General features: G+C 38.5%; 1 protein-coding gene across 4 annotated transcripts in view; it reads left to right on the top strand.

The window, feature by feature from the left end:
* The window catches only part of FAM193A (family with sequence similarity 193 member A), an 81,562-nt gene that overhangs the window by 62,496 nt on the left and 5,907 nt on the right, over nt 1-13,159 (top strand). For all 4 annotated transcript variants that reach the window (XM_030493356.1, XM_030493359.1, XM_030493358.1 and 1 more), the window contains 6 exons: nt 581-779; nt 2,062-2,334; nt 2,661-2,943; nt 4,068-4,254; nt 6,068-6,298; nt 9,521-10,364. In XM_030493356.1, coding sequence (XP_030349216.1) covers nt 581-779; nt 2,062-2,334; nt 2,661-2,943; nt 4,068-4,254; nt 6,068-6,298; nt 9,521-10,364 — 2,017 coding nt within the window. The remainder of the gene's footprint in view (nt 1-580; nt 780-2,061; nt 2,335-2,660; nt 2,944-4,067; nt 4,255-6,067; nt 6,299-9,520; nt 10,365-13,159) is intronic.

Genomic DNA, 13,159 nt, shown 5'->3' on the forward strand with positions numbered 1-13,159 from the left:
TTCCTTGCCTGCTAAGTTTTAAGTCAGGATCCTGTTAATACTTGGAGATGAAGAAAAAGGAAGAATATAATCAACTTTAAAATTATGTTTTCAAATAATGTTTTATTTCTTTTTCTACTGCACTTGTTTTCAATCCTGAAGTGTTTGTAATCCCTTTATCACAATTGTTTTATGTGGTAATGATTATCAGGTCACAGAGGATTGGTTTTTGCAGCTTGTGCTTTGAAAGGTAATTGTTCCTAACAAGTTCTATGTTCGTACAGATACTGGTTTTAATTAAAAATGAGGGCCTACCAATACATATTAACCCAAGTATTTTTGGAGAACACTTTTTTGTATTCAGCAGTTCAAAAAGCAATGTTTGTGATTATCAAATATATACATGTAAGTACAATGTGTGTAATGTATTATCTGCATTAAAAATCAACAAAACCAGTATTTTATCATTCTGGGAAATATTGTTTATTACACCTTTTATAATGGCCTTCACAATTGAAACGCTCTGATTTGAATATTGCTGTTGGGGTGACTGTGTGAGTAAACAGAATATTAATAAGGAAAATACTCTTTATTTTTGTAGGCATTACCACCAGCTCCAGTTCAGAATCATACAAACAAGCATCAAGTATTCAACGCATCTCTCCAAGATCATATTTATCCAAGCTGTTTTGGGAGCGCTCCAGATTGGAATAGCTCTAAATTTATAAGTCTTTGGGGATCAGAGATGATGAATGACAAGAACTGGAATCCTGCTACATTTTTGCCTGATACAATTCCTGGTGAGGGTTAGTTGCTACTTCGCACTGACTAGTTAAAAGCCTTATGCTTTGAAATGGAGTGAGGCACTTTTTTCCAGGAATGGTAGGTTTTCATCATCATGGGTTTATAAGACAGGATTCTGGCAGAGATGTGCTGCAATTTCTGTTCCAGTGGGAATAGAAAATTGAAAAATCAATTCTTACATATTGGGGAGAGGATGCTAAAAACAAAAGAATAGCACATATTCTTTCAGCTATGGTCATTGAAGAAGTATTTTTGTTTTCAGAAGTTTAGGGTTGCAAAGAAATGGGATTTAAGGGAAACTTAAATAACTTGGTCTTCTGCCACAAAGACCTGCTCTTTTTCTATAGGGTCACAAGAGCACAGGTAACACAGTAGTACATCCTCCTACTTATCATAGCAGAGATAACTGCATTGTCATTCAAAAAGACAGAGGCATAAATCAAGCAAAAGATTAATTTAAACAAGGAAGCCTTTGGAAATACTACCAGTTAAAGTGAAAGAGAATAGAGGCAAAATAACATACATATATATATTCAATTTTTTTTTTCCATTCACATCATATAAAATACTAAAATGCCTATTTTATTTTGACTTGTATGAAAAAGGAAGTTTGGGGTTTTGCGTTGGCTTTTCTCAGACTGATTTGCTGCTAACTTGTGTCAAGCTACCACAGTGATATTTTAAAAAGAATGTAATTAAAAACATCCAGAAAGCTTGCCCGGTAGGATAGCTCATCCATTTACAAATGTGTAGTTATGGGTAGCTGTTCCAACAGATGGTTAGTGGCAAGCTTATGTGGAAGGTCTGTCACAAAGATGTTACTGTAGTTAGCTGGAATTTCAAATAAGTGAGGATAAGATTTATGCCATTACATTGGTAGAAGGATATGACATTCTTGCTCGTAATTGTTGCATGGCTAACCTGGACTTCAGATATTGAAGTTTATATACTTACATGTAAAATGGTGTCCAATTTTAAAATTATAAGTGGATAAAGGTACCTGTAGCATCTTTGCTACTTGTTAGCACACATTTAGTAGTGGTGTTACAATTTTAGCTTTAAGGTTTAAGACTTCTTCTGGAACTTCTTAGCACTTTTTGTTACAGCTGTATTACTTGGGGGTAGGGAAAGGGAAAGGACTATCACTTCACTAATCCTGCCAGGCCAACATTAACAATAGATCATTTCTAGTCTGCATCTAAATTATTGAATGTTTAATTCTAAATGCCAATTCTATAATTCCGTGATTCCTAATTACTGCATGTGTTTCAATTGAAGGGAGTGATATTTTAGCACCAGCACTCTCGGAAATAAGACCTGAAGCACTTCCTACTACGTCTAGCAATGAAGCTACAGCAGTTACTGACAGCAAAGAGAAAAAAAATGCTGCAAAGAAGAAATGTCTGTACAATTTCCAGGATGCCTTTATGGAAGCTAATAAAGTTGTCATGGCAACCTCTTCTGCCACTTCTTCTGTCTCCTGCACAGCAACTACAGTGCAGTCAAGCAGCAACCAATTCAAAGTATCATCCAAGAGACCTTCATCCATAGGTCAGGATTTCATGTACAGCTTAGTAACTGACTCAAATACATTTAGCTAACTGTAAAGATTTATATGTGTTTATTTTAGTAATATTAGGTATCTTGATGATTTTTGTTGATTGCTGTTCTTGCTTTTGGGTTAGTCTCTGTGCTCCTGGATTAAAGAACTTTGCAAGAGACCTTGATGTTAGCGTTTGGAACTGACAATAGAAAGGTGTTGAAATATTGCTGGTTTTTAGAGAAGTTGAGAACATCCAGCACTCTGCATGATTGTCTGGGTAGCTAATGGAGACTTTTAATTGTTTTTAATTGTAAGCATTTTTTCCCCAATTTAGGTGAAGTGTTCCACAATATTAATAAAGAGGACCATAGACATTCTGCACCAGTTGCACCACGAAATAGTCCTACCAGTTTAGCATCACTTCCTTCACTGTCTCCTGCTGCACTGTCTCCAGCCTCTACACCACATCTTCCAAATCTTGCTGCTCCTTCTTTCCCCAAAACTGCTGCAACAGCCCCTGGATTTGTGGATCCTCATTCAGCTCTTTGTCCTACTACAGTTGCACCTCCTACTTCAACCACAGACAGCTCTGTAAGTGCCCCACCAAGTGTCTGCAGGTAAGTTTCTTGTTCTTTTTTACGATAGAAGGGGGATTCAAATGCAGATACTACTTCTCCTTTGCCACTGGTTGTAGTGTGAAAGAAGAGCTGTTTATGTGCTCATCAATTGAGACCAAGTTGAGATGCTTTGTATGTAGCTTGGTGTGAGACTTTACAAATATGATTTTCGTTGCAGAATCTATTTACTGAATTCAGAGGCTAAAAACAAATGTTTTCTCACTTTCAGAAATGTGACCTGGGATGATTAAGTCAAGCTCTATTCTTTGTTACTGTCATTGCCAGTAGTGATTGCTGCTGCCAGAACGTAAACCTGTTGTATAATATATCTGTTTTCTGTCATTTTGTTATTACATGGCAAGCTGGAATAAAAAGCTGTGAAAACTGAAGGAGTCTGTGCAGACAGATCTAGCTCAGACTGTAAAAAGGTCATACATGGTCTTGAAACCTGCAAGAAACCTGCATTTTCCTGTCTAAAGACTCCTTAGCTGTCAAACCCACCATTTACACAGTGGTTGTAGTCTGGAAGGATGTTCTACATACTTATTCAAAAGATATGCTGGTATTTCCCCTTGAAAATAAACGTGCAAACAGGGTAATGTGAACATTTTGGGTTTAGCTGACCTTAAACTTTTTATTTAAGAGCTTGAAAATCTACCTAAACCCAGAGGATTTCAGAAATGAGTGCTTTGCAACCGCACAGCTCTCTTCAGGCCACAAGTGATGAGATAGGCAGCAGTTTCAAAACCATTCAATTTAAAAAAGCTAGAATCACTACTTCTGAAACTATTTTACCTGTTTAAAGGCAGGAAGAACTGTTCCAAAACTCATTCTCAAGGCTGCTCATTCAGTGAGTCACTAAATGAGTTATTATAAATCACTTCTGCATGTATCATCTTTCCTTGCTGCTTTGTTTTTACCATCTCCATTTGCAAGCTACTGGATGAAGGTTTTAGGATTCGTTGCATCACTGGTGGCAGCATAGCCCAGTTTGAGACTCATTGTTCCTGGTAGATGTACATGTAACTCTATATGGGTTGTTTGGTTTTTTGTTTGTTTGTTTTCCAAATACCTTATTTATTATGGTCTAGAGTTTTTATAAGCTTTTTCTTAATTTAACGTAGTGATCCCGATTGTGAGGGCCATCGCTGTGAGAACAGTAACACCTATGATCATCAACAGTACGATGGAGAGGAGAGCCAAGATGAAGACAGCTGTTCAGAGCATAGCTCCAGTACCTCAACATCCACAAATCAGAAGGAAGGAAAATACTGTGACTGCTGTTACTGTGAGTTCTTCGGCCATGGAGGAGTAAGTTGTTGGATTTTAATTTATTTGCTTTTTTTTGTAACTAACTCATCATTGAATGCGTGTGATTTCTCAGACTGCAACTAAAGAGGTGGCATTGGAGCTGACTCAAGAGAAGTTGTAAAAGAAGTGTGGTTAGAATGTAATTTTCCTCTTTGAAATGAATTGAAACAAACATTTCCAGTTGAAAGCAATTCAAGAGCAATAAAAATGACTAAAATATTTAGGAACCAGTTGACTTGAATAATAGATGCCATGTTTGACTGAAACTGCAAACGGGCATTGAACCACTTCATAAAATTCATGTACTCATATGTAGTAGTGTAATTATAAATAATACAATGAGTTTGGGTAAAAGTACATTTAATATAGGGTACTTTTTTTAATGTTTGTGGCAATACATGAGCCATTCTCCCATCTGTAAAAATAGCAATTCTCGAAGTATTCACTTTAACTTCATTTAGAAAAAAGAAAAGAAAAACAAAAGGGAAAAAGAAAGTCCTCTTACCTAGAACTTAGGCAATATAAGTTTAAATTATACTTTTATCAAAGGAAAACCCAAACTGCATTTTTCCCTGTTTTCAGTGTTACAAACAATTTTGTTTACTGGTGCATTTTGGTAGGCACTGACTTGTATTTGTATTTAAAGTGTGTTTTTAAGAAATTACAATGTTCTAAAGCATTCAGGTTACGTAAAATATTTTCCCTTATGTTCTGTATTTTAATACTTCATTTGAAACATCTTTAAGTTAGCTTCATACCAGTAATATGTCTAGGGAATTCTTGTAATCATTTCTTTTCATTTGTACAAATGAAATGCTAAAATTAAGTTGCCGCATTAAATTTTTTCTTAACTTAAAATTTCATTTTCCAGCTGGCTTCATTTGTAAATCTACATGTAGTCTGTTTTAATAATGAGTTAACTAGTAGATTTTGAGTCTCTGGCACTTTTTTCCTATTTGAAGTAAAAGCTCAGTTTATTTGCAGTGTATTTGATCAGATGCAGTTTAATCTTAGGGCTTGAAGTGAGTTCAAAGTCCTTGTCCTGTGGCTGAAAGGGGCAGGGAGGGCACCCTGTTTCTTACTGTATGTTCTCACCATGTCCATGATTGATCTGTCTTTGATAGTCATCTGATTGCATGCTGCATTACTCATTTTGCTGGAGTGGCAGAACGCTACAGGATTTTTGAGTTAATAAGCTTTGTTGTGCTGGTTTAATGAGTTGTAGTGGTGTAGCTCCAAACAGATGGGTGCCAGATCTGGTGCAGGAGGGGAGTAGGAATGAGGATTCAAGAGGCAGGAGCAGTGGACAGGAATACAGATATGAAACTTGATGCAAGGATTCGACTTGCAGCAGTGTTAACAAGTTATTGGTGTGTGACTGCTGGAGGGTACGCTGGCACGCTTCAGTGCAGGGTAGTCAAGCCTTCACAGTTACAGCCCAGAGGCCCATGTAGCCCAGACTCTGAAATAGACTTCATAGAAAATGGGAACAGCAGCAAATATCTACTCCTTTCAGATTTTTAAATGTGGTATACTCATCACCTTTTAAAGGTATGTCTTTGTCTTCCTATTTGTGTGTTCATCTGCAAGATCAGTTCTTTCAGTTAGAAAATATAGTTCACAAGCTGCCACCGAGTCTGACAGGTCTGTTGCCCTGCTAAATGCACTTTTAGGTACACAAGCAAACAATATGGAGTTTGATATTCAGGTTTGGAGCTTCCAAGCTATTCAGAGGTCTATAAAAAAATCTGAAAAGTATTACATCAGTGAAACTTGACATTTAGTCACTGAATTTTTGTCTCGTGTCCTTCAGCCTCCAGCTGCACCAACCAGTAGAAATTACGCAGAGATGCGAGAAAAGCTTCGTTTACGTCTAACAAAAAGGAAAGAGGAACAGCCGAAGAAGCCAGATCAGATCTCTGAAAGGGAAAGTGTCGTTGACCATCGAAAGGTGGAAGACTTGCTACAGTTTATAAACAGTTCTGAAACCAAACCAGTAAGCAGTTCTCGGGCAGCCAAGCGAGCCAGACATAAGCAAAGAAAGGTAAGACATGAAAGTACGTTCATTGTAGACCTCATGTTTTTGAAACTGGGCACTCTCTGTAAGTATATCAGTGTACAGTAACTTCATATTAGTGGTGTGTTTGTTTTCTGTATGGTTAGTGGTACACTGCTTGTTTCTATCTACACAGCTAGCTTGGGAGTTATATAGTAGACTGGGAGGATTCCTCGCAATGCCATTGTCATGTATTTTGTTGCAAGTCAATTGATATTGGAATTTCCTGCAGTTTAGAAAGCAATTCCTAAGTGTTAGAAATGTTAAGAATTTGATTGTTTTGTAGAATTGACATTTAAAAGTGGGGGAAGTTAGAAAACTAGTGTTTCTGTATTGGGAAAATAGAGTCATAGAATCATAGAATGGTTTGGGTTGGAAAGGACCTTAAGATCATCTAGTTCCAGCCCCCCCACCATGGGCAGGGATGCTTCATACTAGACCATGTCACCCAAGGCTCTGTTCAGCCTGGCCTTGAACACTGCCAGGGATGGAGCATTTACCACTTCTTTGGGTAACCTGTTCCAGTGCCTCACCACCCTCACAGTAAAGCACTTCTTCCTTATATCCAAACTGAACTTACCCTGCCTAAGTTTAAACCCATTACCCCTTGTCCTTTCGCTACAGTCCCTGATGAAGAGTCCTTCTCCAGCATCCTCGTAGGCCCCCTTCAGATATTGGAAGGCTGCTATGAGGTCTCCACGCAGCCTTCTCTTCTCCAGGCTGAACAGCCCCAACTTTCTCAGCCTTCATATGGGAGATGCTCCAGCCCCCTTATCATCCTCTTGGCCCTCTGGACTTGCTTCAGCAGTTCCATGTCCTTCTTATGTTGAGGACTACAGAACTGTACACATTACTCCAAGTGGGGTCTCAAGAGAGCAGAGTAGAGGGGCAGGATCACCTCCTTCGACCTGCTGGTCACACTCCTTTTGATGAAGCCCAGGACACGGGTGGTCTCCGGGCTGTGAGTGCACACTGAAGCTGGCTCATGTTCGGTTTCTCATTAACCAACACCCCCAAGTCCTTCTCCTCAGGGCTGCTCTGAATCACTTCTCCACCCAGCCTGTAGCTGTGCCTCAGCTTGCCCCAACCCAGGTGTAGGACCTTGCACTTCGCTTTGCTGAACTTCATGAGATTAGCACAGGCCCACCTCATGCATGTCAGGGTCCCTCTGGATGGTTTTCCTTCCCTGCAGAGTATCAACCAAACCACACAGCTTAGTGTCATCAGCAAACTTGCTGAGGGTGCACTCAATCCCACTGTCCGTGTTGCTGACCGAGGTGGCCCCTGAGGGACACCACTCATTACTAGTCTCCAGTTGGACATTGAGCTGTTGACCACAATACTTTACGTGCGGCCATCCAGCCAGTTCTTTATCCACCGGGTGGCCCATCCATCAAATTTATGTCCCTCCAGTTTAGAGACAAGCACATCATGCGGGACAGTGTTGAATGTTTTGCACAAGTCCAGGTAGACGATGTCAACTGCTTTGCCCTATCCATCACTTCTGTGGCCCCATCGTAGAAGGCCACCAAATTGGTCAGTCATGATTTGCCCTTAGTGAAGCCATGTTGGCTGTCACCAACCATATTGTTGTTTTCCATGTGTCCTAGCATGGTTTCCAGGAGAATCTGCTCCGTGGTGCTGCCAGGCACAGAGATGAGACTGACTGATCTGTAGTTTCCTGGGTCTTCCATTTTCCCCTTCTTGAAAATGGGGGTTATATTTCCTTTTTTCCAGTCACCGGGAACTTCATCTGACTGATAAAATATCCCTGTAGGAAGCCAGACAACATAAGATCAGTGCTTATGTGAGAGAGGGAAAGTCAAGATTTGTTGGTTTTATGGTGATTGCATTGGGCACCTTGCTGTCCTGATTGAAAGAAGTTAATTGCTGTGCCACATGTTGGCGAGAAGGGCTGTTCCAAGCCTGAATGAAGTGGCAAGCTGCAGAGAGTGAGCAGGGAAGAAAAAAGTACAAGTTGCTTTCCAATGGAAATGGGCAAAAAGATTTCAAAATAAACCCTCCCATATGTAATACTGAAATTATTTTTTGGAAACAGTTATTTGCTGAGTTAATAGAGGAAATATTTATTGATTTATTTAAGTTGAACAAGCAGGAAATTGGCTTTTCTTACTGCAGTTCAAGTATCAGCCTCTGGCATAAAGTTCAAGGCGCACTGAGGTTGGTCGCTGAATGTTTTTGAATGCCGGTATGCACTTTGTGTAACTGCACTGTTAATATTAACTTGTTTGTGCATTTCCTTCCTGGTCCTAATTCTGTATTTAAATGCTTCCACAGCTTTGGAACTTCTGATGTTCACAAGTTATAGTCTTCTTGTTCATGTTGTAGCACAGTTCAGCAACTTGAGGGCTTAGTGAGTTATTTATAAATAAAATTCATTTTGCTCTTGCAATGCAGTTTGAGCATAAGAAGTGGAAGATTCTCATAGGGTTTTTTGCTGACTTCTGTAACTGTCAAAAAGTAATACCAATACAGGCACTTCTAAATGTGCAAGAAAATAAATGGACATGTTCGTTGTCAGTGTATGACTTTCATTTTGCTAATGGTACAGGATGAGTGCTGCACAGCAAAGTTTTAGGCATTCTCAGTAATAACTGGAAAAAAATCTCTTGTTTCTGTGTTTCATGTGGCTAATGAACTTATGGCTGACAACAGAAAACTTAACCATCCTTATTACTTTTTACAACTTCTAATGTAACTTTAACGTGCTTAGTATTTTACTCTAAAATGTTTTTAATGATTGCTCTTCCTAATGCTCATGAACACTGAAACAGAGCAACTCTGATACCATCAACATGATGCGGATCTGGGTTACTTCAGTAACACACGCGGTTGTTGAGAATGAAGTTGAATGATTTGTTTTCAGCAGGTTTTTGAGGTTGTAGAAAACTTTGATGTGGAGTTAGGCTTAGCGGTAGCAAAGAGAAGATCAACAGCTGGAATTAACAACAGTCAAATGTATTACAGAAACACAGAAAATAGAGAAATATAGAAAGAATTTTAACTTACTTTAAAGGGCAGCTTTTGTATAAATAGTTACTTGCTTGCTGTGCAGACTTGTGGATTAGGTATGTTCATATGTTAATATCCTAGGATTTATAACATGCATCAAGAAAAATCGTAATAGTCCTTCAGGCTCTAATTTCCAAAATATTTGTCGCTTTCAATAAACCTACTGTTATTTTGTAGCTTGAAGAAAAAGCTCGACTTGAAGCTGAGGCCAGGGAGAGGGAGCACCACCAGTTGCTTGAAGAACAGAGGCGGCGCGAGGAAGAGGAAGAAGAGAGGCTGAAACAAGAATTACAACGGCTTCAAGAACTTCAGCAGTTGCGGGCTGTAAAGAAAAAGAAGAAAGAACGAACAGGTAAAGACTGTCAGAAGGTGGACATGCTTACTCGAAACTGCCAGGCAGTGAAGGAATCTGTCCCAAACACACCTGAAGATATTCAGAATGGTACACTTGAGCAATCAGAAAAGATAGAAAACTCCTCTGGTTCACTGTCAAGACACGTGAATCATACAGAACAGAGGCCGGTTTCAGAGACAGGCTGTGAACTATCCAATCCTGTAAACACTAGAGACTCAAAGCTGCTTTATCAGAAAGAAGGGAACGTAAAGCAGCATGAGCCCCTCTCTTTTCTGCTTGATATTATGCATCAACACAAAGAAGGAAACAGCAAACAGAAACTAAAGCAGATAAACAAACCGTGTACTGAACAAGTGAAAAAGCCTGTTGAATCCCCCAAAGCAGCTGAGATCCAGACTAAAACCAGAAACCAAATAGAATCCAAAGCAAAAGCAGCAGAGCTCCCAACACTTGCAGAACCTAAAAAAGAGGAGAAGAAATTGAACAATAACAACAAAAAACAGTTGAATCATGTAAAGGAAGAGAAAGCACCTGTAACAAGTGAATCCCCTTCACCAAGTGAGCAGCAACAAAATAATAAGCTAATACTTGCAGATTCTCCTCAACCAAAAGGCAAGAACAAGAAAAATAAGAAGAAAAAAGGGGACAAAGTCAACAATTCAATTGGTAAGTGTATAAGAAAGTTGAAAAACTTGGGTTGGTTTTTATTGTTACCATTCAAATCCAGAAGTTTGAAATCTTCAGTCATACCTGCCAATGCAAATTAGAGAAACAGAAAAACTGGTGTTGGGAAAACTCAAACCATTGTAATTACAACAACTAAGAGATGCATACAGTTAGTAAAGAAGTGTAGGATACTTTAAAGAACTAATAAACTGGCATATACTGCTGGGTTTGTATGGTGGTTTTGTCAGTGAAGAAAGTCAGTCTTTTCTGTAAAGCCTATCTTGCTTAAAATAAGTATTTAAAATAATGCAATATTATGCTGAAATCCATTTTGGACTTCTTTAAAAGCAAGGTTGTTTCTCATACAGCATTAAGAGTGTAGTCTAAAGTTGGTCTTACTCTTTGAGCATGGAACATAAGGGGATTCTGCAGCCAAAGAATGGTCATTCATGAATAAATAGGCATTTTTTCAGTGCAAGTAATTCTTGTATTAATTATATTAACAGGTAAGTAAGTAAATACAAAAACTAATTTATTGTATTTTATTTGCCAGAGTGAAAACTTACAATGGGATGTCAATTAGTTACTAATATTGAGTGTTTTCTCCACATGAATATTAGTTTTTGCTAGTAAACAGACTTTTATTTATCTGATAGAAATAATAAACCACGGAAGACTGAGTTAAACAAGTTGCACTTGCAGAATTTACTTCCCAGTGGATTTTTTTTTTTTGTTTGTTTTCCTGAGAACATCTTAATAGCTAAATACCAGAACTGAGAAGCACCTGCAAGTGCTGGCTGGTTGGCTTTGTCAGCGTGATAATCAAACTGCTATTGTTGGGCACCAGTTTATTTGTGCACATGCTTGGTCCCTACTGGGATTGCCAGTTGGAATGGCATTTTTGCAGTATGCATATCTGTCTGCTCAGGGCACCTAGTCATTCCTCTGGGATCACCTGGTAGCTGAGTGATAGTGGTGGATAAATTAAATGTCCATTCACCAGAAGGACTTAACAATACTGCAGTTCTCACTGCTGTTCTGTGTGGTAAGCACATCAAGATGCAAGACCTTAATCCTTTGGCAGTTTCTGCCAGTGTTTCAGAATACTTGCCTTTGTTAAACTTTGTTACAGAAATGTAAACCGAGTTCCTAGTTGTTGCAAGTGCTAGGTGTAGAGCCCAACTTTGTGGTTTCATGGTTGGGTTTTAGTCAGCCCTCCAGTCTTTAACTCTTCTTATGTTCAGTGTTTCCATTCCATGTCAATCGGCGATACAGCATTGAACCATTTTCTCTGATACCTTATTCTTGTGCATAGTATGTTGTGGTGGTGTTTGGGTTTTGTTTTATTAATTTACTGAGAAGAATGTACTCCAGTCATTGGAGCAAGAGAAAACTAGAATTAGGTGCAGAAAGATAAGACTGGAGACAGTTGAAGGAGAAAATATTGAAGGGGAGAGGTGGGGAGACAGAAGATGATGTTTACTGTAGGAGAATGCAGGTAGCTCCCTGCATCTTTTCCTCCTCCCTGCCCCTCACCATTGTTTTCTGCTGCTTAAATCAAGTGCAGTTACAGTTTCTGAAAACTAATATTTAAGTGTGAAAAAAACATAGTGACAGGTTTCTGAATTTGTAAAGAGGTAATTGTGCTGCTCTCTGAAGAGTTGGGACTGAATTACTACTGTGAGTAGTTCTGACTTTGGAACTAGGAGAAAGATACTGAGAGATACAATTATCATTTAGTTGAAATTTCTTAAAGACACAGGGTTGATATACCAAATTAGCAAAGACACAAAAAATGAACTAAGAAAAAGTAATAATAATTAGGGTAATTGAAAAAAAACCACATGAAAAGAGGGTAACAAAGTTGGGGGGGGTAAACTGAGTTTTAAAATGAAGTGTTAAGGCAGTGAGCATTATTACTTTTGGTGTGATCTGTTTCCTAAAGAAATATATTCTGGCAGAGTATTTTAACTGCTTATTGTGAAGAGGCTGAAGAAAACTATACAGGGAAGCCCTATGTTTATAAGACTTTCTGCTTCTTCAGAAGTAAGTTGCATAGCAAAGATGTGCAACTTTTAAACTACCAGGAATACCTTTAGGAAAGAGTTGCTTGTTTTCATAATCTCGAGGATTCTAGAGAGTCCTGATGTGTACTAGGTGGTTTTGGTTAGTTTGTCTCACCCTTTTTGGAATACATTCTGAAGCTGCTTCAGAAGTGAAATTGGAGTATATATGTAATAAGAAGAGGTACTGCAAGCAGAAAATGTTCAAACTGGTTTCTACAAAAATTTATGCTTTCTGAAGGGTTTTGTTGGGAGTGTTTTTGGTTTTTTGTGTTTTGGGTTTTGTTTTTTGGGTTTTTTTAAGTACAAAAGAGAACCACACACTGATGCAGTACAATATATCAACAGATTTTTGAGAGACTTTGTTGCTATAGCTCAGGCCTAAATTCAGACCATATTAAAATATGTTAAAAAATGTTTAACAAAATTCCTAGTTGTAGGTAGCATGACTTAGACTCTTGCAGACACAGCCTGATGATCATGTCCCAGAGGGAGTACAGCAGCAGCTCTACAAGCCCCAAAATCTTGCAAGTATTTTTTTAAATAAATTCCATTTTCAAAATGTTTCTAAAGCTGCCTTTTTAGGAGTAAGGCCAACAAATTTCAGGCTATTCATTATCTATCTGATTCATCGAGCCCTTTGTTTAATTTGACCATTCTCATGTGTATTCCAGGTTCATGGCACCTTTTGCAACCCATGCAATTAGTAAATTTACTGTCGATTCATTTCTT

Source organism: Strigops habroptila, chromosome 7, assembly GCF_004027225.2.
Source record: "Strigops habroptila isolate Jane chromosome 7, bStrHab1.2.pri, whole genome shotgun sequence".
NCBI classification, from domain to species: domain Eukaryota; kingdom Metazoa; phylum Chordata; class Aves; order Psittaciformes; family Psittacidae; genus Strigops; species Strigops habroptila.